The 22,150-nt window shown below is 63.9% G+C and overlaps 1 protein-coding gene across 1 annotated transcript; it reads left to right on the top strand.

The window, feature by feature from the left end:
• Positions 1-140: 140 nt before the first annotated feature.
• SKIC2 (SKI2 subunit of superkiller complex) lies at positions 141-22,132 on the top strand (the record flags this gene model as incomplete). The annotated part of the gene is given in 43 exon segments (XM_072024709.1): positions 141-159; positions 1,099-1,159; positions 1,161-1,200; positions 1,588-1,697; positions 2,109-2,123; positions 2,125-2,224; positions 2,326-2,392; positions 2,470-2,544; positions 2,645-2,698; positions 2,818-2,896; positions 2,898-3,013; positions 3,097-3,227; positions 4,285-4,291; positions 4,294-4,383; positions 4,386-4,428; positions 5,786-5,877; positions 5,880-5,931; positions 6,005-6,089; positions 6,173-6,256; positions 6,258-6,280; positions 7,074-7,220; positions 8,241-8,337; positions 9,711-9,923; positions 10,919-11,029; positions 11,119-11,230; positions 12,967-13,085; positions 13,161-13,298; positions 14,711-14,851; positions 15,352-15,456; positions 16,235-16,299; positions 16,301-16,388; positions 16,758-16,844; positions 16,846-16,874; positions 17,723-17,783; positions 17,786-17,938; positions 18,806-18,916; positions 19,979-20,023; positions 20,025-20,160; positions 20,163-20,194; positions 20,687-20,827; positions 21,556-21,708; positions 21,710-21,756; positions 22,063-22,132. Coding segments are annotated over 43 exon segments (3,744 nt in total), but the record flags the coding sequence as incomplete, so codon positions are not given.
• Between the last annotated feature and the right edge of the window lie 18 nt (positions 22,133-22,150).

Below are 22,150 nucleotides of genomic sequence, written 5' to 3'. Positions count from 1 at the left end.
TGACGCCGGCTGCCAGCACTTCCGCCCGGCTGCCGGAACTTCCGCCCGGCTGCCAGCACTTCCGCCCGGCCTTGAGGCCGCTGTGGGGGGGGGTGGGGGAAGTACTTCCGGGGTCGAGGGCCCGGCCTGGCTGGCAGGGATGGGAGCTGGAGCGGCTCGGTGGGGGGGGGGGATTTTGGGGGGGGTTTGGGGAATTTTTGGGGGGATTTTGGGGGCTGGGGGGGGCATTGGGGTAGTTATGGGGGTGTGGGGGGGCCATGGGGCCCTTATGGGGGGGTCAGGGGGCAGTTATGGGGGGCTGGGGGGGCAAAAATGGGGCTGGGGGGGGCAATAAAGGGGTTGGGGGGGCAATAGAGTCCTTATGGGGGGCACTGGGGCATTTTGGGGGGGATGGGGGGGCAATAATGGGGTAGGGGGGCAATTGGGGGGGCTATGGGGCAATTATAGGGGGCTGGGGGGGCAAAGGGGCAGTTATGGGGGGGCTGGGGGGGCAATAAAAGGGCTGGGGGGGCAATAGAATCCTTATGGGGGGGCACTGGGGCATTTTTGGGGGGCTGGGGGGGCAATAGAGGGGTGGGGTGGCAATTGGGGGGGGTTATGGGGCAGTTATAGGGGGCTGGGGGGCGCAAAGGGGCAGATATTGGGGGGCTGGGGGGGCAATAACGGGTCTGGGGGGCAATAGAGTCCTTATGGGGGGGCACTAGGGCATTTTTGGGGGCTGGGGGGGCAATAATGGGGTGTGGGGGGGCAATGGCGTCCTTATGGGGGGGCACTGGGGCAGTTATTGGGGGCTGGGGGGGCAAAAATGGGTCTGGGGGGGCAATAGGGCCCTTATGGGGGGGCACTGGGGCAATTATAGGGGGCTGGGGGGGCAATGGGGCAATTGTGGGGGGGCAAGGGGCAGTTATGGGGGGCTGGGGGGCAATAAGGGGCTGGGGGGGCCAGGGGGCAATTTTTGTGGGACTGGGGGGCAATAATGGGGTTTGGGGGGGGCCCTGGGGCAATTATGGGGGGCCTGGGGGGCAATTTCGGGGTTGGGGGGGTCCCTGCGCCCCCTTAACCCCCCACCCTTATTTGCCCCCCCCCCCCCCCCCCCAGTGCTGCCCCCCCCCGGCCCCCTGCACCTGCCCCTGGCGCTGCTGGAGCTGGGCTGCGGGGGGCTTCGAGCTGGCGCCGGGCAGCGCCCCCCCCCGCGGCACGGTGAGACCCCCCCCCAAATACTCCCCCCCAAATACCCCCCCCCAAAATACCCCCCCCAGACCCTAAATACCCCCCCAAATCCCCCCCCAGGACCCCCAAAAACACCAAAATCCCCCCCAAAACCCCCTGCCCCCCCCCCAAATTCCCCCCCCCACCCCCAAACCCCCCCCCCATAATTCCAGGACCCCCCCCCAATTATTCCTGCCCCCCCCCTAAATTTCAGCCCCCCCCCCCAACCCTAACAACCCCCCAAATCCCCCCCCAGGCCCCCCAAGGCTCCATGAAATCCCCCCCAAAACCCCCTGCCCCCCCCCCAACTTCCTCCCCTTAATCCCCCCCCCATTTATTTTCTGCGCCCCCCCCCCAATTTTTTCTGCCCCCCCCCAGCTCCCCCAGGGGCTCCCCCCCTTCGCCCCCCCCCGCGGTGGCGGAGCTGGAGGGGCGATTTTTGGCACCTCCGCCTGGCTGCCCCCCCACCGGCACGAGCGGGCCCGGAGGTAACGGGGGGGGGGCGAAAAATATTTGGGGGGGGCCTGGAATTATTGGGGGGGGGGGTCCTGGAATTCTGGGGGGGGATTTGGGGGGGCACAGGGTTTTGGGGGGGATATCGGTGGTTTTGGGGGTCCTGGGGGGGGTTTAGGGGGGGTATTTAGGGCTGGGGGGGGCTGAAATTTATGGGGGGGGCAGAAAATATTTGGGGGGGGTCCTGGAATTATGGGGGGCGTTTAGGGGCGGGGGGGGATTCATTGGGGGGCACTGTTTTTTGGGGTAGAATTGGTGTTTTTGGGGGTCTTGGGGGGGAATTAGGCTCTGGGGGGCCGTTTAGGACCGGGGGGGTCGGATTTTGTCGCGGGGGGGTCCCCAAATTTCCCAAATTTCCCAAATTTTCCTCTTTTCCTCCTCCCCAGGTGCTGGACGTGGGCGGCGACCCCGGGGGCTCCTGGCCATGGAGCCCACCCCCCCCCACGGGACCCTGCAGGCGCTGCGGGACCCCCGCACCGGGGCCCTGCGGGGCTTCGCCGAGGTGGGGGGGGCAAATTAATTAACAGGGGGGGGACTAATTAATTAACCGGGGGGGTGCCAAAAACCCCCCCGTTAACCCCCCCCCCCGGTGCCCCCCCCAGGAGCTGGCGGAGGGCACGGTGCTGCCGCCCCCCCCCCAGGATGACCCCCGGGGGGTGCCCGTGGGCAGGTGAGCCCCCCCCCCGTGTTAATTAAGCCGTAATTAACCCCCCCCTAATTAAAATTTTAATAAGTGCCCCCCCCCAGGTGCATTGGAGGAGCCCCCCCTGGAGCTGCTGCAGGAGCGGGGGGCGACCGAGGAGGATTTGGACCTGGAGAATGGTAATTTTTTGGGGGGGCAAGATTGGGGGCCCCCCTCTTTTAATTAACCCCCCCTCTTTTAATTAACCCCCCCTTTTTTAATTACCCCCCCCCCCCCCAGGGTTATTAACTACCCCCCCGGGGCTCAAACGCGGCGTCGACTTCCAGCCTCGAGGTGAGCCCTGGGGGGAAAATTTGGGGGGGGGGCACATTTTGACCCCCCCCCTTTAAAAATTTGACCCCCCCCCGCTTTAAGACCCCCCCCTAATTTATCGCCCCCCCCCCCAAATAAAGCCGGGGGGGCCCCGCTGTCCCTCACCTCCTGGGGGGCTTTGGACACCCTGGAGCTGGGGGAGGAGGAGGAGGATGAGGAGCGAGGGGGGGGCACGGGGCTGCCTCCCCCCCCGCCCCCCCCCCAGGAGCCCCCAAACCCCCCCGCGGCCCCCCCCCCGGCGTGCGGACAGCCTGGAGGAGCTGGTGATGAAGGTGAGTTTTGGGGGGGGGGCGGGTTTTGGGGGGGTCCCGGTGGCCCCCCCCGCTATTTTTCGGTGCCCCCCCCCCGGAGCAGGAAAGGCGCCGGGCCCCCCCCGGCCCCCCCGTGGCCCCCCCGAGCCCCCCCCCCCGAGGAGCAGTGGGCGGTGGAGGAGGACGCCAGCGCCCCCGTGGAGGGCTTCGAGGAGCTGGTGCCAGACCCCGCTTTTAAGGTGGGGGGGGGCACGAATTTAATTTTGGGGGGGTCTCGGGGGGGTTGGGGGAAGTTTGGGGGGGTTTTGGGGGAGTTCAGGGGGTTTTGGGGGGGTTCGGGGGGGATTTGTGGGGTGGGGGTGGGAGAGGGGTTGGGGGGTTGGGAGGGGGTGGGGGGGGTTATGGGGTTGGGGGGTCATTGAATTGAGGGGGGGTCATTGAATTTGGGGGGGGGTCCTGGGGGGGTCTGAGGCAGATTTGGGGTGAATTCGGTGAGTTTTGGGGAAGAATTCATGGGATTTTGGGGCTGGGGGTGCTCCTGGTGCTCCCTGTTATTGGGGGGGGGGGGATTTTATGGGGTTGGGGGGGGTCATTAAATTGGGGGGGGGTCTTGGGGGGGCTCTGAGACCAATTTGGGTAAATTTTGGGGAAGAACTCATGGGGTTTTGGGGCTGGGGGGCTCTTGGGGGGGGTCTTGGGGTGGCTCTGAGACAGATTTGGGCCAATTTGGGTAAATTTTGGGGAAGAATTCATGGGATTTTGGGGCTGGGGGGGGTCATTAAATTGGGGGGGGGGTCTTGGGGGTGCTTTGAGACCAATTTGGGTCAATTTGTGCAAATTTTAGTGAAGAATTCACAGCATTTTGGCACCTTTTTGGGGTCAGGCTGCCCCCAGCCCCCTCCCACCCCCCCGGTTCCTATTGGGGGGGGTCCCGCGGCGCCCCCCCCGCCCCATTTGCCCCCCCCAGCCCCATTTTTTGCCCCCCCCAGTGGCCGTTCCCCCTGGACCCGTTCCAGCAGTGGTGCCATTTGGGGCCGTTTTTCGGGACGGGGTGCGGCTTGCCGTGATCCCCCGGTGTTTTTTGGGGGGGGGTCCCGGGGTGCCCCCCCTGCCCCATTTTGCCCCCCCCAGCCCCATTTTTGCCCCCCCAGTGGCCGTTCCCCCTGGACCCGTTCCAGCAGTGGTGCCATTTGGGGCCGTTTTTGGGGTCGGGCTGCCTCCATCTCCCCCCTACCCCCCCGGATCCCATGGGGGGGGCCCGGGTGCCCCCCCAGCCCCACCTCCCGCCCCCCCCAGTGGCCGTTCCCCCGGACCCGTTCCAGCAGCGGGCCGTGCTGTGCCTGGAGCGGGGCCGCGCGTCTGGTGGCCGCGCCCACACCTCGGCCGGCAAAACCGTGGAGGCCAGTACGCCATCGCCATGGCACGGAGACACATGACCAGGTGGGGGGGGGACAGGGGGGGGTGGGACACAACCTGGGGGGGGGGAGCCAACCTGGGGGGGGTAGAAGTCAACGGGAGGGGGTAAAACTCAACTGGAATGGCACAAAACCCAACTGGAAGAGCCCGAAACTCAACTGGGGGGGGTAGAACCCAATGGGAGGGGCCCAAAACCCAACCTGGGGGGGGTAAAAGCCAACCTGGGGGGGGTAGAAGTCAACGGAGGGGGTAAAACTCAACTGGAATGGCACAAAACCCAACTGGAAGAGCCCGAAACTCAACTGGGGGGGGTAGAACCCAATGGGAGGGGCCCAAAACCCAACCTGGGGGGGTAAAAGCCAACCTGGGGGGGTAGAAGTCCAACGGGAGGGGGGTAGAAGTCAAGGGGAGGGGGTAAAAACCAACCTGGGGAAGAGCCCAAAAACCAACTGGAAGAGCCCGAAGCTCAATGGAGGCTCTAAAAACCCAACTGGGGGGGGTAAAAGCCAACTGGGAGGGCCCGAAACTCAATGGGAGGGGCCCAAAACCCAACCGGGGGGGGGTAAAACCCAACTGGAAGAGCCCAAACCCAATGGGAAGGGCCCAAAACCCATCTGGGGGGGTAAAACCCAACTGGGAGAGCCCAAAACTCAATCAAAAGCCAACGGAAGGGGCCCAAAACCCAATGGGAGGGGCCAAACCCCAACTGGGGCGATCAAAACCCAGTGAGGGGACCCAAAACCCAACTGGAAGGACTGGAATCCAATTAAAAAGCCCCAAAACCCAACTGCGTGACCCCAAAACCTGAGAATAGAGCCCCAAAACCCAACCCAGGGACCCCAAAACCCAACCTAGGGACCCCAAAACCCAACCCAGGGGCCCCAAAACCCAACCCAGGGACCCCAGAACCCAACCCAGGGACCCCAAAACCCAACCCAGGGACCCCAAAACCAGAGCAAAGAACCCCAAAACCCAACTGCGTGACCCCAAAACCTGAGGATAGAGCCCCAAACGCAACCCAGGGACCCCAAAACCCAACTGTGGACCCCAAAACCCAACCCAGGGACCCCAAAACCCAACCCAGGGGCCCCAAAACCAGAGCAAAGAGCCCCAAAACCCAACCCAGGGACCCCAAAACCCAACCCAGGGACCCCAAAACCAGAGTAAGAGCCCCAAAACCCAACCGTAGACCCCAAAACCCAACTGTAGGTCCCAAATCCCCTCTCCCCGTCCCCCCAAACCACCCGGATCGACTCCCGGGCCCCCCTGGACCCCCCAAACCCCCTCCGTGGGGCACCCCTGACCCCCCCCGGGGCACCCCTGTACCCCCCTGGGGCACCCCGACCCCCCCGGACACCCCCGTGCCCCCCCTTGCCCCCAGGACCATCTACACGTCGCCCATCAAGGCGCTCTCCAACCAAAAATTCCGGGACTTCAAGGCCACCTTCGGCGACGTGGGGCTGCTGACGGGGGACGTCAGCTGCGCCCCGAGGCCTCCTGCCTCATCATGACCACCGAGATCCTGCGGTGAGACCCTCCCCGAATTAAAAATATCAAAATCTGCAAAAAGGCCATAAATCACCCCAAAATCTCCCCGCAGCTCCATGTTGAGCAACGGCTCCGACGTCATCCGCGAGCTGGAGTGGGTGATTTTCGACGAGGTGCACTACATCAACGACGCCGAGGTGGGTTTTTGGGGGGGATTTGGGGGGGTTTTGGGGTGGGGGGCACCCTGCTGACCCCCCCCGCCCCGCTGCCCCCCCCCCAGCGCGGGGTGGTGTGGGAGGAGGTGCTGATCATGCTGCCCGAGCACGTCAAGCTCATCCTGCTCAACTCCACCGTGCCCAACGCCCCTCGAGTTCGCCCAGTGGGTGGGGTAAGGAGAGGGGGGGGCAGTTATGGGGTGGCTATGGGGCAGTTGTGGGGTGCTATGGGGCAGCTACAAGGGGTTATGGGGCAGTTATGGGGTGCTATGGGGCAGTTAGGGGTGCTATGGGGCGGTTGTGGGGTGCTAGGGGGCAGTTACGGGGTGGTATGGGGCGGTTGTCGGGGGTTATGAGGCAGTTACAGGGGGTTATGGGGCAGTTATGGGGCGGTATGGGGTGCTATGGGGCAGTTAGGGGTGGTATGGAGTGGTTATGGGGTGGCTATGGGGCAGTTAGGGGTGCTATGGGGCGGTTGTGGGGTGTTGTGGGGCAGTTACGGGGCGTTATGGGGTGGTTGTAGGGTGCTATGGGGCAGTTATGGGGTGCTATGGGGCGGTTGTCGGGGGTTATGGGGCAGTTACAGGGTGTTATGGGGTGGTTGTAGGGTGCTATGGGGCAGTTATGGGGTGGTTATGGGGCAGTTGTGGGGTGCTATGGGGCGGTTGTCGGGGGTTATGGGGCAGTTGTGGGGTGCTATGGGGCAGTTGTAGGGCGCTATGGGGTGTTATGGGGGTCATTTATGGGGTTCTGGGGGTGGTTTATGGGGAACTGGGGCTGTTTTGGGGTGGTTTTGGGGGCCTGGGGGTGCTTTATTGGGGTCTGGGGGGTGAGGGGGCTGTTTTGGGGGGTCTGGGGGTCACACAAGGACTCTGCGGGGCGTCTGGGTTTTGGGGGGCTGTGTGGGGGTCCGGCTGCCCCCCAGTGCCCCCCCAGTGCCCCCCAGTGCCCCCCGTTGCCCCCCAGGCGCACGAAGCGGCGGCAGCTGCGGGTGATCAGCACACGGCAGCGCCCGGTGCCCCTGGAGCATTTCCTCTACACCGGGAACGGGCCCCGCACCCGGCAGCAGCTCTTCCTGCTGCTGGACGCACGCGGCACCTTCAACACGCAGGGGTGAGCCCCACTGCGCCCCATAGCGGCCCCATAGCGGCCCCATAGCAGCCCTATAGATGTCTCATAGTGACCCCATAGCTGCGCCATAGCAGCTCCATAGCAGTGCTCTGGCTGCCCCATAGATGTCCCATAGATGTCATATAGCTGCCCCATAGCAGCCCCATAACCACCCCATGGCTGCCCCATAGCGGCCCCATAGCAGCCCCATAGATGTCCCATGGCTGCCCCATAGCGGCCCCATAGCAGCCCTATAACCACCCCATGGCTGCCCCATAGATGTCCCATGGCTGCCCCATAGCAGTCCTCTGGGTGTCCCATAGATGTCCCATAGATGTTATGTAGCTGCCCCATAGCAGCCCCATAATGGTCCTATGGCTGCCCCATAGCTGCCCCATAGATGTCCCATGGCTGCCCCATAGCAGCTCCGTAGCAGTCCTCTGGCTGTCCCATAGCTGTCCCATAGATGTCATATAGCTGCCCCATAGCAGCCCCATAACCACCCCATGGCTGCCCTATAGATGCCCCATGGCTGCCCCATAACTGCCCCATGGCTGCCCCATAATGGCCCTATAGATGTCACATGGCTGCCCCATGGCAGCCCCATAGCTGCCCTATAGGTGCCCCACTGCTGTCCCATGGTGGCCCCATAGCAGTCCCATGGCTGCCCCATAGCAGCCCCATAGCGGCCCCATAACCACCCCATAGCTACCCCATAGCGGTCCTCTGGCTGTCCCATAGATGTTACATAGCAGCCCCATAGCTGCCCCATGGCTGCCCCATAGTGGCCCTATAGCTGCCCTATGGCTGCCCCACAGTCCTGCCCCATAGCGTGCCCCACAGTCCTGCCCCACAGCCACCCCATAACCGGCCCCATAGACGGGGTTGGGGTGGCTCTGGGCTGGCCCTGCCCCACAGCCAGCCCCACGGCCCTACCCCATGGCCAGCCCCACAGCCTGCCCCATAGCCCTGCCCCATAGCCCTGCCCCATAGCGTGCCCCATAGCGTGCCCCACACCCCCAGGTACTACGCGGCGGCGGAGGCCAAGAAGGAGCGGGCGAGCAAACACGCGAGCTTCGGGGCCAAGCAGCCCACCATGGGGGGCACCGGCCCCGGGCAGGTGGGGGGGGCTTCGGGGGGGCTGGGGGCATTTTGGGGGCTGGGGGGGCCCTTTTGGGGTCTGGGGGGGCCCTTTTGGGTGGGGGCCTGGTCCCTGATGTGGGATCCCTGCTCCCCGCCCTCGTTTCCCTTCTGTTTGTGATTTGGGGCTCTTTTGGGGTTCTTTTAGGGATTTCCCCCCCCAAGCTCCCTTTAAACCCATTTTGTGCTCCCACCCGTTACATTTTGGGCTCTTTTCGGGCTTTTTTTCAAGGGTTTCCCTCAATGATTCCCCCCCCACGGTCCCCCAAACCCCCCTCCCACCCCATTTTTTGCTCCAACACCCCCCCCAACCCCCGTGACCCCCCCCGTGACCCCCCCCTGCCCCCCTGTGACCCCCTGTAACCCCCAGGTTCCCCCTAGACCCCTTTAAACCCATTTAGGGCCCCCCCACCCATTACATTTTGGGCTATTTTGAGGTTCTTTTCAGGGATTTTTCCCCCCAAAGTCCCTTTCCACTCATTTTGGGCCCCCTCCCCCATTACATTTTGGGCTCTTTTGGGTTCTTTTAGGGATTTTTCCCCCCAAAATCCTTTAAACCCATTTAGGGCCCCCCCCCCCCATTACATTTTGGGCTCTTTTGGGTTCTTTTAGGGATTTTCCCCCCCAAGCTCCCTTTAAACTCATTTAGGGACCCCCCACCCATTGAATTTTGGGCTCTTTTGGGGTTCTTTTAGGATTCTTTCTCCCCTATATCCCCCCCAAACTCCCCCTCCCACCCCCTTTTTGGCCTCTAAACCTCCCCCCCCCCCCACCCCCCAAACGCCCCCCCACCCATTAAATTCTGTGCTCTTTTGGGTTCTTTTAAGGTTTTTCCCCCCATATCCCCCTAAAACCACCCTCCCACCCCCTTTTTGGCCTCTACACTCCCTCCGACCCCCCGCGACCCCCCCCGCTCCCCCCGACCCCCTAGGTTTCCCCTAGACCCCTTTAAACCTATTTAGGGCCCCCCCCCCATTACATTTTGGGCTCTTTTGGGCTTCTTTTAGGGATTTTTCCCCCATATCCCCCCCAAAACCCCCTGGGCTCCCCCTTTTTGGCCTCTAACACCCCCCCTTATGACCCCCCCTGCCGCCCTGTGACCCCCCCCGACCCCCCAAGGTTCCCCCTAGACCCCTTTAAGCCCACTTTGTGCCCCCCCCCCCATTACATTTTGGGCTCTTTTGGGCTTCTTTTTAAGGATTTTTCCCCCCATATCCCCCCCAAAACCCCCGGGGGCTCCCCCTTTTTGGCCTCTAACACCCCCCCCTGTGACCCCCCCTGCCCCCCCCATGACCCCCCCTGCCCCCCCCATGACCCCCTGTGACCCCCCCCTGCCCCCCTGTCCCCCCCCAGGACCGGGGGATGTGGCTGGCGCTGCTGGGCTTGCTGCGGGAGCGGGGGCAGCTGCCGGTGGTGGCTTTCACCTTCTCGCGGGGCCGCTGCGACGAGCAGGCCGCGGGGCTGGGCAGCCTGGACCTCACCGCGGCCGCCGAAAAAAGCCGAATTCGGGCCTTCTGCCAGCGCTGCCTCGCGCGGCTCCGCGGCTCCGACCGCCGCCTGCCGCAGGTAAAGGGGGGAAGGGGGGAAAATGGGGGGAAAAGGGGGAAAATGGGGGTTGGAGGGGGTCTGGGGAGGGGGTTAAAGGGGGAAAAGGGGGGCTGGGAGGGGTAAAAGGGGGGCTGGGGGGGGCTGAGGGAGGGAAAAAAGGGGTTAAAGGGGGGTTAAAAGGGGGGGGCAAAGGGGGGTGAAAGGGGGGTTAAAAGGGGTCTGGGGGGGGTTGGAGGGGGGTAAATGGGGTAAAAGGGGGCTTAAAGGGGGGTTAAAGGGGGTCAATGGAGGGTTGAAGGGGGTTAAAAGGGGTAAAAGGGGGTCTGGAGGGGGGTAAAGGGGGGCGAAAGGGGGTAAAATGGGGTCTGGGGGTGGATAAAGGGGTTAAAAGGGGGTGAAAGGGGGCTGGGAGGGGTAAAATGGGGTCTGGGGGGGTCAGATGGGGGAAAAGGGGGGCAAAGGGGGGTGAAAGGGGGATAAAAGGGGCTTAAAGGGGGGTTAAAGTGGGTCTGGGGGTAAAAGGGGGTAAAAGGGGGGTGAAAGGGGGGTTAAAAGGGGTTAAAGGGGGGCTGGGGAGGGGTAAAATGGGGTCTGGGGTGAAAGTTGGGGGGTAAAAAGGGGGGTTAAAAAGGGGGTTGGAGGGGGGTAAAGGAGTTAAAGGGGGTTTGGGGGGCTCTGGGGGTCCTAAAGGGGCATTGGGGGGGTCCTAAAGAGGTTTTGGGGTTTCTGGGAGTCCTAAAGAGGCTTTTGGGGGGGCTTTGGGGGGGTCTTAAAGGGTCTTTAGGTTTTCTGGGGGTCCTAAAGTGGATTTTGGGGGGTTTCTGGGGGTCTTAAAAGGGATTTGTGGGGGTCCTAAAGGGGTTTTAGGGGGGTCCTAAAGGGAATTTGGGGCTCTCCAGGGATCCTAAGGGGGCTTTGGGGGGTTCCTAAAGGCTCTTTGGGGTTTCTGGGGGTCCCATCGGGGCTCTTTGGGGTTGTTGCGGGGGTCCTGACGTTGTGCCCCCCCCCCCCAGGTGCTCCACCTGACAGAGCTGCTGCAGCGCGGGATCGGGGTGCACCACGGGGGGGTCCTGCCCCTGCTCAAGGAGGTGGTGGAGATGCTCTTCAGCCAGGGGCTGGTCAAGGTCCGGGGGGGTCCTGGGGGGTCCGGGGGGGGCTGTGTGGGGTTCCCCGCCCACGTGTGCCCCCCCGTGCCGCTGTTCCTCTCCCCCAGGTGCTGTTTGCCACCGAGACGTTCGCCATGGGGGTGAACATGCCGGCGCGCACCGTGGTCTTCGACTCCATCCGCAAACACGACGGGAACGGCTTCAGGGACCTCCTGCCCAGTAAGGGGGCTGGGGGGGGGATATGGGGGGCTGGGGGGGGGCTATGGGGCGGTTATGGGGGGCTATGGGGCAGTTATGAGGGCTATGGGGCGGTTATGGGGCGGTTATGGGGGGATATGGGGCGGTTATAGGGGCTATGGGGCAGTTATGGGGGGGATATGGGGTGGTTATGGGGGGTATGGGGCAGTTATGGGGGGATATGGGGCAGTTATGGGGGCTATGGGGCGGTTATGGGGGGATATGGGGCAGTTATGGGGGCTATGGGGCAGTTATGGGGGCTATGGGGCGGTTATGGGGGGATATGGGGCAGTTATGGGGGCTATGGGGCGGTTATGGGGGGTATGGGGTGGTTATGGGGGGTATGGGGCAGTTATGGGGGGCTATGGGGCGGTTATGGGGGGATATGGGGCAGTTATGGGGGCTATGGGGCGGTTATGGGGGGATATGGGGCAGTTATGGGGGGATATGGGGCAGATATAGGCTGTGGGGCAGTTATGGGGGGCTATGGGGCAACTATGGGGCAGCTATAGGCTATGGAGTGGCTGGGGGGCAGTTATGGGGCAATTATGGGGCAGGTATAGACCATGGGGCAGTTATGGGGCACCTATAGGTTGTGGGGCAGCTGTGGGGCAGTTATGGGACAAATTTATGGGCAAATTTAGGATCTATGGGGTGGGTTTAGGATCTGTGGGGCAGGTCTGGTGACCCTATGGGGGGGGGTCTGGGGGGGTTCCTCTGGGGCAGGTCTGGTGACCCTATGGGCAAATTTAGGATCTATGGGGCAGGTGTGGTGAATCTATGGGGCAGGGTTTGGGATCTATGGGGTGGGTTTGGAATCTATGGGGCAGGTCTGGGATCTGTGGGGCGGGTCTGGGATGTGTGTGTGTGGGGATTTGGGATCTATGGGGCAGGTCTGGTGAATCTATGGGGCAGATTTAGGGTCTATGGGGCAGGACTGGGGGATCTATGGGGCAGGTCTGGGATCAGTGGGGCAGGTCTGTTGAATCTATGGGGCAGCTTTGGGATGTGTGTGGGGATTTGGGATCTATGGGGCGGGTCTGGTGAATCTATGGGGCAGATTTAGGGTCTATGGGGCAGGACTGGGGGATCTATGGGGCAGGTCTGGGATCAGTGGGGCAGGTCTGTTGAATCTATGAGGCAGCTTTGGGATGTGTGTGGGGATTTGGGATCTATGGGGCAGGTGTGGTGACTCTATGGGGCAAATTTAGGATCTATAGGGGCAGGTTTGGGATCTATGGGGCAGGTCTGGTGAATCTATGGGGCAGATTTAGGGTCTATGGGGCAGGACTGGGGGATCTATGGGGCAGGTCTGGGATCTATGGGGTGAGTCTGGTGAATCTATGGGGCAAATTTAGGATCCTATGGGGCAGCTTTGGGATCTATGGGGCAGGTCTGGGGATCTATGGGGCAGGTCTGGGATCTATGGGGTGGGTCTGGTGAATCTATGGGGCAAATTTAGGATCTATGGGGCAGCTTTGGGATCTATGGGGCAGGACTGGGGGATCTATGGGGCAGGACTGGGGGATCTATGGGGCAGGCTCAGCCCCCACACCCGTCTTTGACCCCACGTGCACCCCTATGGCTCTGGGGCAGTGGGGAGGCGTGGGGTGCTCTATGGGGCCACAACCCCACACCCCCCACACCCCCCTCACCCCCCACACCCCCCCACACCCCCCCACACCCCCTGACCCCCGTGCCTCCCCCGTGCCCCCCAGGTGAGTACGTGCAGATGTCGGGGCGCGCGGGGCGCCGCGGGCTGGACGCCACCGGCACCGTCATCATCCTGTGCAAGGGGCCCCTCCCCGAGCTGGCCGACCTGCACCGCGTGCTGCTGGTGAGCCCCCCGCCCCAATTGAACCCCCCCGGGCACAAAGAGCCCCCCCCCCATTAATGAACCCCCCCCCCCCAGGGCCGCCCCGAGCGGCTGCAGTCCCAGTTCCGCCTGAGCTACGGGAGCATCCTCAGCCTGCTGCGAGCCCCCAGCCTGCGCGTGGAGGAGCTGCTGAGGAGCAGCTACAGCGAGTTCCCCCTGCGCAGGGACAGCACGGTCAGGGGGGGGGGATTTTGGGGTGGGGGGGGCATTTTGGGGGGATTTGGGGGGTTGGGGGGGGATTATGGGGGCATTTGGGGGGGTTTGGGGGGAGTTGTTGAGGAGCAGCTACAGCGAGTTCCCCCTGGCGCAGGGACAGCACGGTCAGGGGGGGGGGGAATTTGGGGTGGGGGGGGCATTTTGGGGTATGGGGGGGTACTTGGGGTTTGGGGGAATTGGGGGATTTGGGGGGTTTGGGGGGGTTTGGGGGCGTTTGGGGGAGTTGTTGAGGAGCAGCTACAGTGAGTTCCCCCTGCGCAGGGACAGCACGGTGAGGGGGGGGGATTTTGGGGTGGGGGGGGCATTTTGGGGGGATTTGGGAGGTTTGGGGGGGAGTTGGGGGGGATTGGGGGGCATTGGGGGGGGTTTGGGGGGGGTTTGGGGGAGTTGTTGAGGAGCAGCTACAGCGAGTTCCCCCTGCGCAGGGACACACCGGTGGGTGGGGGGGGGATTTGGGGTGGGGGGGGCATTTTGGGGTATGGGGGGGTACTTGGGGTTTGGGGGGAATTGGGGTATTTGGGGGGTTTGGGGGGCTTTGGGGGGATTTGGGGGAGCTGCTGAGGAGCAGCTACAGCGAGTTCCCCCTGCGCAGGGACAGCACGGTGAGGGGGGAAATTTGGGTGGGGGGGGGATTTTGGGGTGATTTGGGGGGTTTGGGGGGGAGTTGGGGGGCATTGGGGGGGGATTGGGGGGGGTTTGGGGGGTTATAGGGGTTTGGGGGGGATTTGGAGGTTTTGGGGGGTTTGGGCTGTTGGGGGGAATTGGGGGCTTTAGGGGGGATTTGGGGCATTTGGAGGATTGGGGGTATTTGGGGGTCTTAGAGGTGTCTTGGGGGATTTGGGAGCATGGGGGAGATTTGGGGCATTTGGGGGATTTGGAGATTTTGGGGGGATTTGGGGATGTGGGTGGTTTTGGGGCTATATGGCTGTTTTTGGAGTGGTTTGGGGGGCATTTTGGGGCTATATGTGTGGTTTTGGGGTATTTTGGGGCTGTATGTCTGTTTTGGGGCTGGTTTGGGGCTGGTTTGGGGCTGTTTTTGGGGTATTCTGGGCTCTGTCTATTTTGGGGCTTTTCGGGGCGTTTGGGGGCTCTATGTCTATTTTTGGGCTGTTTTTGGGGCATTCTGGGCTGTATGTCTATTTGGGGCGTTTCGGGGCGTTTTGGGGCTGTATGTCTGTTTTTGGGCTGGTTTTGGGGTATTTTGGGGCTGTATGTCTACTTTGGGGCTCTATGTCTATTTTGGGGCGTTTCGGGGCATTTGGGGGCTGTATGTCTATTTTTGGGCTGGTTTTGGGGCCTTTTGGGGCTCTATGTCTATTTTGGGTTCATTTCGGGACATTTTGGGGCCATCCCCGTGTTTTTGGGGCCAGGCCCAGGAGCGGCGCGTGGCGGAGCTGCAGGCGGAGCTGGAGGCGCTGGGGGAGCCCCCGGAGGGGGGGGGGGCCCTGGGCGACCTCCCCCAGTACCTGGAGGCCGTCAGGGGGCTGCGGGAGGCCAGGGCTGAGCTGCAGGTGGGGGCCGGGGGGGGCACATGGGGGGGGCTTGGGGGGGATTTGGGGGGTGTGGGGGGGATTTGGGGGGGATTTGGGGGCTTTAGGGGGATTTGGGGGCATGGGGGAGGGTATGGGGGGGCTTTGGGGGGGTTTTGGGGGGGATTTGGGGGCATGGGGGGGGCACTGGGGGCATGGGGGGGGACCTGAGAATGGGGGGGGGCTTTGGGGGACATTGGGGGGGGATTGAGGGGGCTTTGGGGGGGCTTCGGGGGGGCATTGGGGGTGTTTAGGGTCATGGGGGGCGTTGGGGGGGGGGGGCTTGAGAATGGGGGGGCCATGGGGGGAGATTGGGGGGGGCACTGGGGATGTGGGGGGGGATTTTGGGGGGGAATTGGGGATTTTGGGAGGGGGAATTTTGGGGATTTTTGGGGGGGGGTTGGGGATTTTGGGGGGGACCTGGGGGGGATTTGGGGGGCTGTAGGGCCGGGGGGGGGGTCCTGATGCCGTCCCCCCCCCAGCGTCGCGCGGCGCAGTCGGTGGGGGGGCTGCGGGCGCTGAGCCCCGGGCGGGTGCTGGTGGTCGACTCCCCCCGGCACCGCAACGCCCTGGGGCTGCTGCTGCAGGTACGGCCCCGAAATTACCCGAAATTACCCCAAAATGCCCCCAAAATGACAATGGAAACCCCGAAATTACCCCAAAATGACCCCAAAATGCCCCGAAACGCCCCGAAATGACCCGAAATGCCCCAAAATGACCCCAAAATGACAATGGAAACCCCAAAATGACCCCAAAACGACAATGGAAACCCCAAAGTGCCCCCAAACTGCCCTAAAATGTCCCAAAACTGCCCTGAAATGCCCCCAAAATGCCAATGGAAACCCTGAAATGCTCCAAAACTACCCCAAAATGCCCCAAAACCACCCCGAGATGCCCCAAAAATGCCAATGGAAACCCCAAAATACCCCAAAACTGCCCTGAAATGCACCAAAATGCCCCAAAATGCCCTGAAATGCCCCCAAAACGCCAATGGAAACCATGAAATGCCCCAAAATGCACCAAAACCACCCCAATTCCCCCCAAAATCCCCTCTAAGCCCCCCAATTCCCTCCCTAACCCCCCCCAACCCCCCCAAAATCCCCCACCCCACCCCCCAATTCCCCCCCCAATCCCCCCAACCCCCCCCAAAATACCCTAAATCCCCCCAATTCCCCCCAAAATCCCTCCCAATCCCCCAAATGCCCCCCCAAATACCCCAAATCCCCCTCAACTCCCCCCAATTCCCCCAAGTCCCCCCCACCCCCTCCAAACCCCCCAATTCCCCCCAATTCCCCCCAAAACCCCCCAAATTCCCCCAAATTCCCCCCAAATCCCCCCACTCCCCCCCCCTTTTTGCCCCCCCAGGTGACCCCTGACAGCGGGGGGGGGCGCCGCCTGACGGTGCTGGTGCTGTGCGAGAAGCCCCCCCCAGGGGCCCCCCCCGAGCCCCCCCCCGGACGCCCCCTACCCCGAGGACCTGCTGCTCACCCGCTTCTTCCTGCCCGAAGGTGGGGGGGGGGCTTTTTTTTTGGGGGGGGGGCATTTTGGGGACCCCCCACAGCCATTGGGACCCCCAAATCCTGGGGGGGGGGCTTAATTTGGGGGGTTGGGGGGGTTTTGGGGACCCCTTACGTGGTTAAGACCCCTGGGGGGGCTTTTTGGCTCCTGGGGGGACTTTTTTTTGGGGGGGGGGGCATTTTGGGGACCCCCCCCATGGCCATTGGGACCCCCAAATCCACGGGGGGGGGCCTTAATTTGGGGGGTTGGGGGGGTTTTGGGGACCCCTTTGGGGTTCAGGACCCCTTGGGGAGGGCTTTTTATTTGGGGGGCATTTTGGGGACCCCCCCGGGTTTTGGGGACCCCCCCCATAAATTTCTCGGCCCCCCAGGCCCCCCCCGGGTACGCGCTGGAGGAGCTGCGCCCCGAGGAGCTGGCGGCGGTCACCGGGCGCACCCTGAGGGGACCCCCCCCCAGAGCGACTCCTGCAGGAGCTGCGGCACCGCCGGTACCGGGGGGGGGGCCCAAAAAAATTGGGGGGGGTCCCAGAGTCCGGGGAGGGGGCTGGGGGGGAATTGAGGCACTAGGGGGGGGTTAAGGGGGGAAAGGGGGGGATTTTGGGGTGGGGGGGCACCCTAAACTGGGGGGGGGGGGCACAAAATAATTGGGGGGGGGTCCCAGAGCCCGGGGGGGGCTGGGGGGAATTTAGGCACTAGGGAGGGGTGAAAGGGGGGAAAGGGGGGGATTTTGGGGTGGGGGGGCACCCTAAAAACTGGGGGGGGGGGCACAAAATAATTGGGGGGGGTCCTAGAGCCCTGGGGGGAATTTAGGCACTAGGGAGGGGTTAAGGGAGGGAAATGGGGGGGAAATGGGGGGGATTTTGGGGTGGGGGGGCTGGGGGGGCACCCCAAAAACGGGGGGGACCTCGGGGGGGGGGCTGGGGTGGGAATTTAGTCCCTGGGGGGGGGATAAGGGGGGGGTGGGAAGGGTCTGGGGGGGCTCCCCCCCTTATTTTGGGGTCCTGGGGGGCGTCCCAATGGCTATTGGGGTCCCTTGACCCCCCCCCTTTATTTTGGGGTCTCTTGGGGGGGGTCCCAATGGGTTTAGGGGTCCTGGGGGGGGGGTCCCCATAAATATTGGGGTCCCTGGGGGGGGGTCTTTTAGGGATATTTTTTTGGGGGGGGGGTCCCAATGGGTTTAGGGGTCCCGGGGGGGGTCTCCCCATAAATATTGGGGTTCCTGGGGGGGGGTCTTTTAGGGATATTTTTTTGGGGGGGGTCCCAATGGGTATTGGGGTCCCTGGGGGGGCCTCCCCGTGACCCCCCCTCCCCATATTTCCCCCCCCCCCCCCCCCAGGAAGGACCCCCCCGGGCCGGAGGTGGCGGGGGCCGTGCAGGAGCTGCTGCGGCTGGCGGGGGGGGGGGCGCCGGGGGGGGGCTGCCCCTGCTGGACCCGGTGGGGGCCCTGCAGCTCCGCGACCCCCCCGCTGTGGAGGCGGCCGCCAGGATCCGCGCCCTGGGGGGGGCCCTGGGGGGCTTCCAGTGCGTGCACAGCCCCCGCTTCCAGCAGGAGGTGGGGGGGGGGTCCTGGGGGGGGTTGGGGGGGGCTGGGGGGGTCCTGGGGGGGTCTGGGGTGGGTTTGGGGGGGGTCCTGGGGGGGGGTTGGGGGGGTCTGGGGGGTCCTGGGGGGGTCTGGGTGGGTTTGGGGGGGTCCTGGGGGGGATTGGAGGGGGTCTGGGGGGATTTTGGGGGGGTCGTGGGGGGGCTTCCAGTGCGTGCACAGCCCCCGCTTCCAGCAGGAGGTGAGGGGGGGCCTGGGGGGGGCCATTTGGGGTGTTTTGGGGCCATTCAGGGTGGTTTTGGGGCTGTTGGGGCTGTTTGGGCTGGTTTTGGGTCGTTTGGGGTGGTTTTGAGTTGGTTTGGGGCCATTTGGGCTGTTTTGGGCCGTTGGAGCTGTTTTGGGGTGTTTTGGGGACATTTGGGGTATTTTTGGAGCTGTTTTGGGGCCGTTTGGGTGGTTTTGGGCTGTTTCGGGGTGTTTTTGGGGCTATTGGGGTCTTTTTGGGGCCATTCGGGGTGGTTTTGGGTTGATTTTGGGCCATTTGGGGTGGTTTTGGGGTGTTTTGGGGCCGTTCCGTGTGTTTTTAGGGCCATTTGGGGTGGTTTTGGGGCCATTTGGGTGGCTTTGGTGTGTTTTTGGGGCTGTTTGGGCTGTTTTGGGGCTTTTCAGGGTGGTTTGGGGCTGTTTGGGGGCCATTCAGGGTGGTTTTGGGCTGGTTTTGGGGCTATTTGGGGCTGTTTTGGGGTGGTTTTGGGGTGTTTTGGGGCCATTTGGGGTGGTTTCGGGGTGTTTTTGGGGCTGTTTTGGGGCGGTTTTGGGGTGTTTTGGGGTGTTTTTGGGTGTTTTGGGGCTGTTTTTGGGTGACGCGCCGCTCCCCAGTTCTGCCGCCTGGCCGCTCGCCGGGCGCTGCAGGCGCAGTTGGAGCAGCTCCGCTTCCGCCTCTCCGACCGCTCGCTGCTGCTGCTGCCCGAGTACCACCAGCGCCTCAACGTGAGTGCAGAGCGCCCCAAAATAGCCCCAAATGGACCCAAAATATCCCAAATGTCACAAAATAGCCCCAGAATATCCCAAAAAGACCCCAAAATGGCCCCAAAGGGCCCAGAAATGGCCCCAAGATATCCCCAAAACAACCCCAAAATATCCCCAAATGGACCCAAAATATCCCAAATGTCCCAAAATAGCCCCAGAATATCCCAAAAAGACCCCAAAATGGCCCCAAAGGGCCCAGAAATGGCCCCAAAATATCCCCAAACAACCCCAAAATATCCCCAAATGGCCCCAAAATATCCCAAATGTCCCAAAATAGCCCCAGAATATCCCAAAAAGACCCCAAAATGGCCCCAAAGGGCCCAGAAATGGCCCCAAAATATCCCCAAACAACCCCAAAATATCCCCAAATGGCCCCAAAATATCCCAAATGCCCCAAAATGTCCCCAAATGCTCCAAAATGGCCCCAAAACGGCCCCAAAATATCCCCAAATGGCCCCAAACAGACCCAAAATGTCCCAAAAACGGCCCCAAATGGCCCAAAACAGCCCCAAAATGTCCCAAAAACGCCCCAAAATGTCCCCAGAACAGCCCCAAAATATCCCCAAATGGCCCCAAAATATCCCAAATGTCCCAAAATGTCCCCAAATGCTCCAAAATGGCCCCAAAACGGCCCCAAAATATCCCCAAATGGCCCCAAACAGACCCAAAATGTCCCAAAAACGGCCCCAAATGGCCCAAAACTGCCTCCTGTGACACCCCCTGACCCCCAGTGCCCCCTCTGACCCCCCCCAGGTACCCTCTGTGACCCCCCCCCAAGCCCCCTCTGACCTCCCCCTGACCCCCCCCGACCTCTTTCTGACCCCTCCCTGGTGCCCCCTGTGACCCCCCCATGCCCCCCCTGCCCCCCTGTGACCCCCCCTGACCCCCCCCGTGACCCCTCCGTGACCCCTCGGTGCCCCCCCTGCCCCCCTGTGCCCCCCCCAACCCCCCTCTGACCTCCCCCTGACCCGCGGTGACCCCCCCAGCGCCCCCTCAACCCCCCCCGCCCCCCCCCGCCCCCAGGTGCTGCGCTTGGGCTACGCGTCTGCGGGGGGGGCGGTTTGCCTGGGCGGGGCGCGTGGCGGGGGGGCTGAGCACCCAGGAGCTGCTCCTGACCGAGCTGCTGCTGGCCAACGTCCTGCCCCCCCTGCCCCCCGAGCACGCCGCCGCCCTCCTCTCCTGCGCCGTGCACCCGGGGAGGGGGAGAAGCCCCCCCGCCTGCCCCCCCCCCTGCAGAAGGTATTTGGGGGGGGGGTTATGGGGGGGCTGGGGGGTGATATTGGGGGGCTGTGGGGGGAGTTTGGGGGTGTTGGGGGGGGATATGGGGGGGGATGGGGGTGTGGGGGGGACACCTTGGCTGAGGGGAGAAGCCCCCCCGCCTGCCCCCCCCCCTGCCTGCAGAAGGTATTTGGGGGGGGTTATGGGGCTGGGGGGTGATATTGGGGGGGATATGGGGGGTATGGGGGTAATGGGAGGACTATGGGGGGTATGAGGGGGTATGGGGGCAAAATGGGGGGTGTTAGGGGGGATATGGGGGGGTGATTGGGGGGGACACGGGGGTGTCGGGGGGGGGGGCTGGGGGGGGTAGGAGGGATGATTTGGGGCTGGGGGCTGATATAGGGCTGCTGGGGGGCTGGGGGCTGGTGTGGGGCTGGGGGGCTCTGTGGGGTGGGAGGGAAGAGGGGCCTGCACCCCATACCCCCCCATAACCCCCCCCCTGCCCCCCCCCAGGGCATGGAGCAGATCCTGGCGGTGGCCGAGCGCCTGGGGCGGCTGCAGGAGCAGTGGGGGCTCCCCCAGAGCGCCGAGGACTTCGTGGGGCAGCTCGGCTTCGGCATGGTCGAGGTGGTCTACGAGTGGGCCTGCGGCAAGGTCAGCCCCCCCGGGACCCCCCCGGACCCCCCCAGGACCCCCTGGGACCCCCCAGACCCCCAGGCCCCTCCTTTGAACCCCCAACCCCCCCCCAGACACCCCATTGCCCCCCACTCCCCTCTCCCTGCCCTCCTGACCCTTTTCCCCACACCTCCCATAATACCTCCATCCTCCATGTCCCTCCGCTCCCCACCTCTCTGTCTCCCTTACCCCTCCATAACCCCCCAATACCCCCTGACCCCCCCCATACCCCCATAAACCCCCCATACCCCCCCCAATACCCCCCCAATAACCCCTACACCCCCCGTGCCCCCCTGACCCCCCCATGTCCCCCTGACCCCCCCGTGCCCCCCTGACCCCCCCATGTCCCCCTGACCCCCCCATGCCCCCCTGACCCCTCTGACCCCCCCGTGTCCCCCCCAGCCCTTCGCAGCCATCGCCCGCATGGCGCCGGTGCAGGAGGGGGCGGTGGTGCTGTGACCCCCCCTGACCCCCCCATAACCCCCTGACCCCCCCGTGCTCCCCTGACCCCCCCGTGCCCCCCTGACCCCCCTGACCCCCCCATGTCCCCCCCAGCCCTTCGCAGCCATCGCTCGCATGGCCTCCGGTGCAGGAGGGGGCGGTGGTGCTGTGACCCCCCCGACCCCCCCATAACCCCCTGACCCCCCCGTGCTCCCCTGACCCCCCCGTGCCCCCCGACCCCCCTGACCCCCCCATGTCCCCCCCAGCCCTTCGCAGCCATCGCTCGCATGGCGCCGGTGCAGGAGGGGGCCGTGGTGCGCTGCATCCAGCGTCTGGAGGAGCTGTGCCGGGAGCTGCGCCGCGCCGCCTGCCTGGTGGGGGAGCCGGGGCTGGCCGCCAAGATGGAGGCCGCCTCCACCCCATGATCAGAAGCGCGACATCGTCTTCGCCGCCAGCCTCTACACGCAGCAAGAAAGCCCCCCGGGGACGCCCCCCCCCCCCCTGCAGACCCCGCGTGCTTTGTGCCCAGCCCCCCCCAGTGCTTCAGGGGGGTCCAAACCCCCCCCAGGACTGCGTTGGTTTGGCCCAGGTGGCTTCAACCCCCCCGGAACCTCCGTGGTTTGGTCCACCGGGGTCTTGCCTCCCCCCATAACCCATTTGGTTCGGTCCGAGGGGTCTGACCCCCCCCCAAAGCTCATGGTTTGGCCCAGTCGGCTTTGAAGCCCCCCCATAACCTGAGTGGTTCAGTCCAGGGGGCTCTGGACCCCCCCCAGCCCCAATGGTTTGGTCCAGGTGGCTCGGATCTCCCCCCACAACCCCAATGGTTCGGCCCAGAGGGTCTGACCCCCCCTTAAAAACTCC

Source organism: Anas platyrhynchos, chromosome 17 (assembly GCF_047663525.1).
Source record: "Anas platyrhynchos isolate ZD024472 breed Pekin duck chromosome 17, IASCAAS_PekinDuck_T2T, whole genome shotgun sequence".
Classification (NCBI taxonomy): Eukaryota; Metazoa; Chordata; class Aves; order Anseriformes; family Anatidae; genus Anas; species Anas platyrhynchos.
Note: the sequence above shows the minus strand (reverse complement) of the source record. Positions and strands in the feature narration are given on the sequence as shown.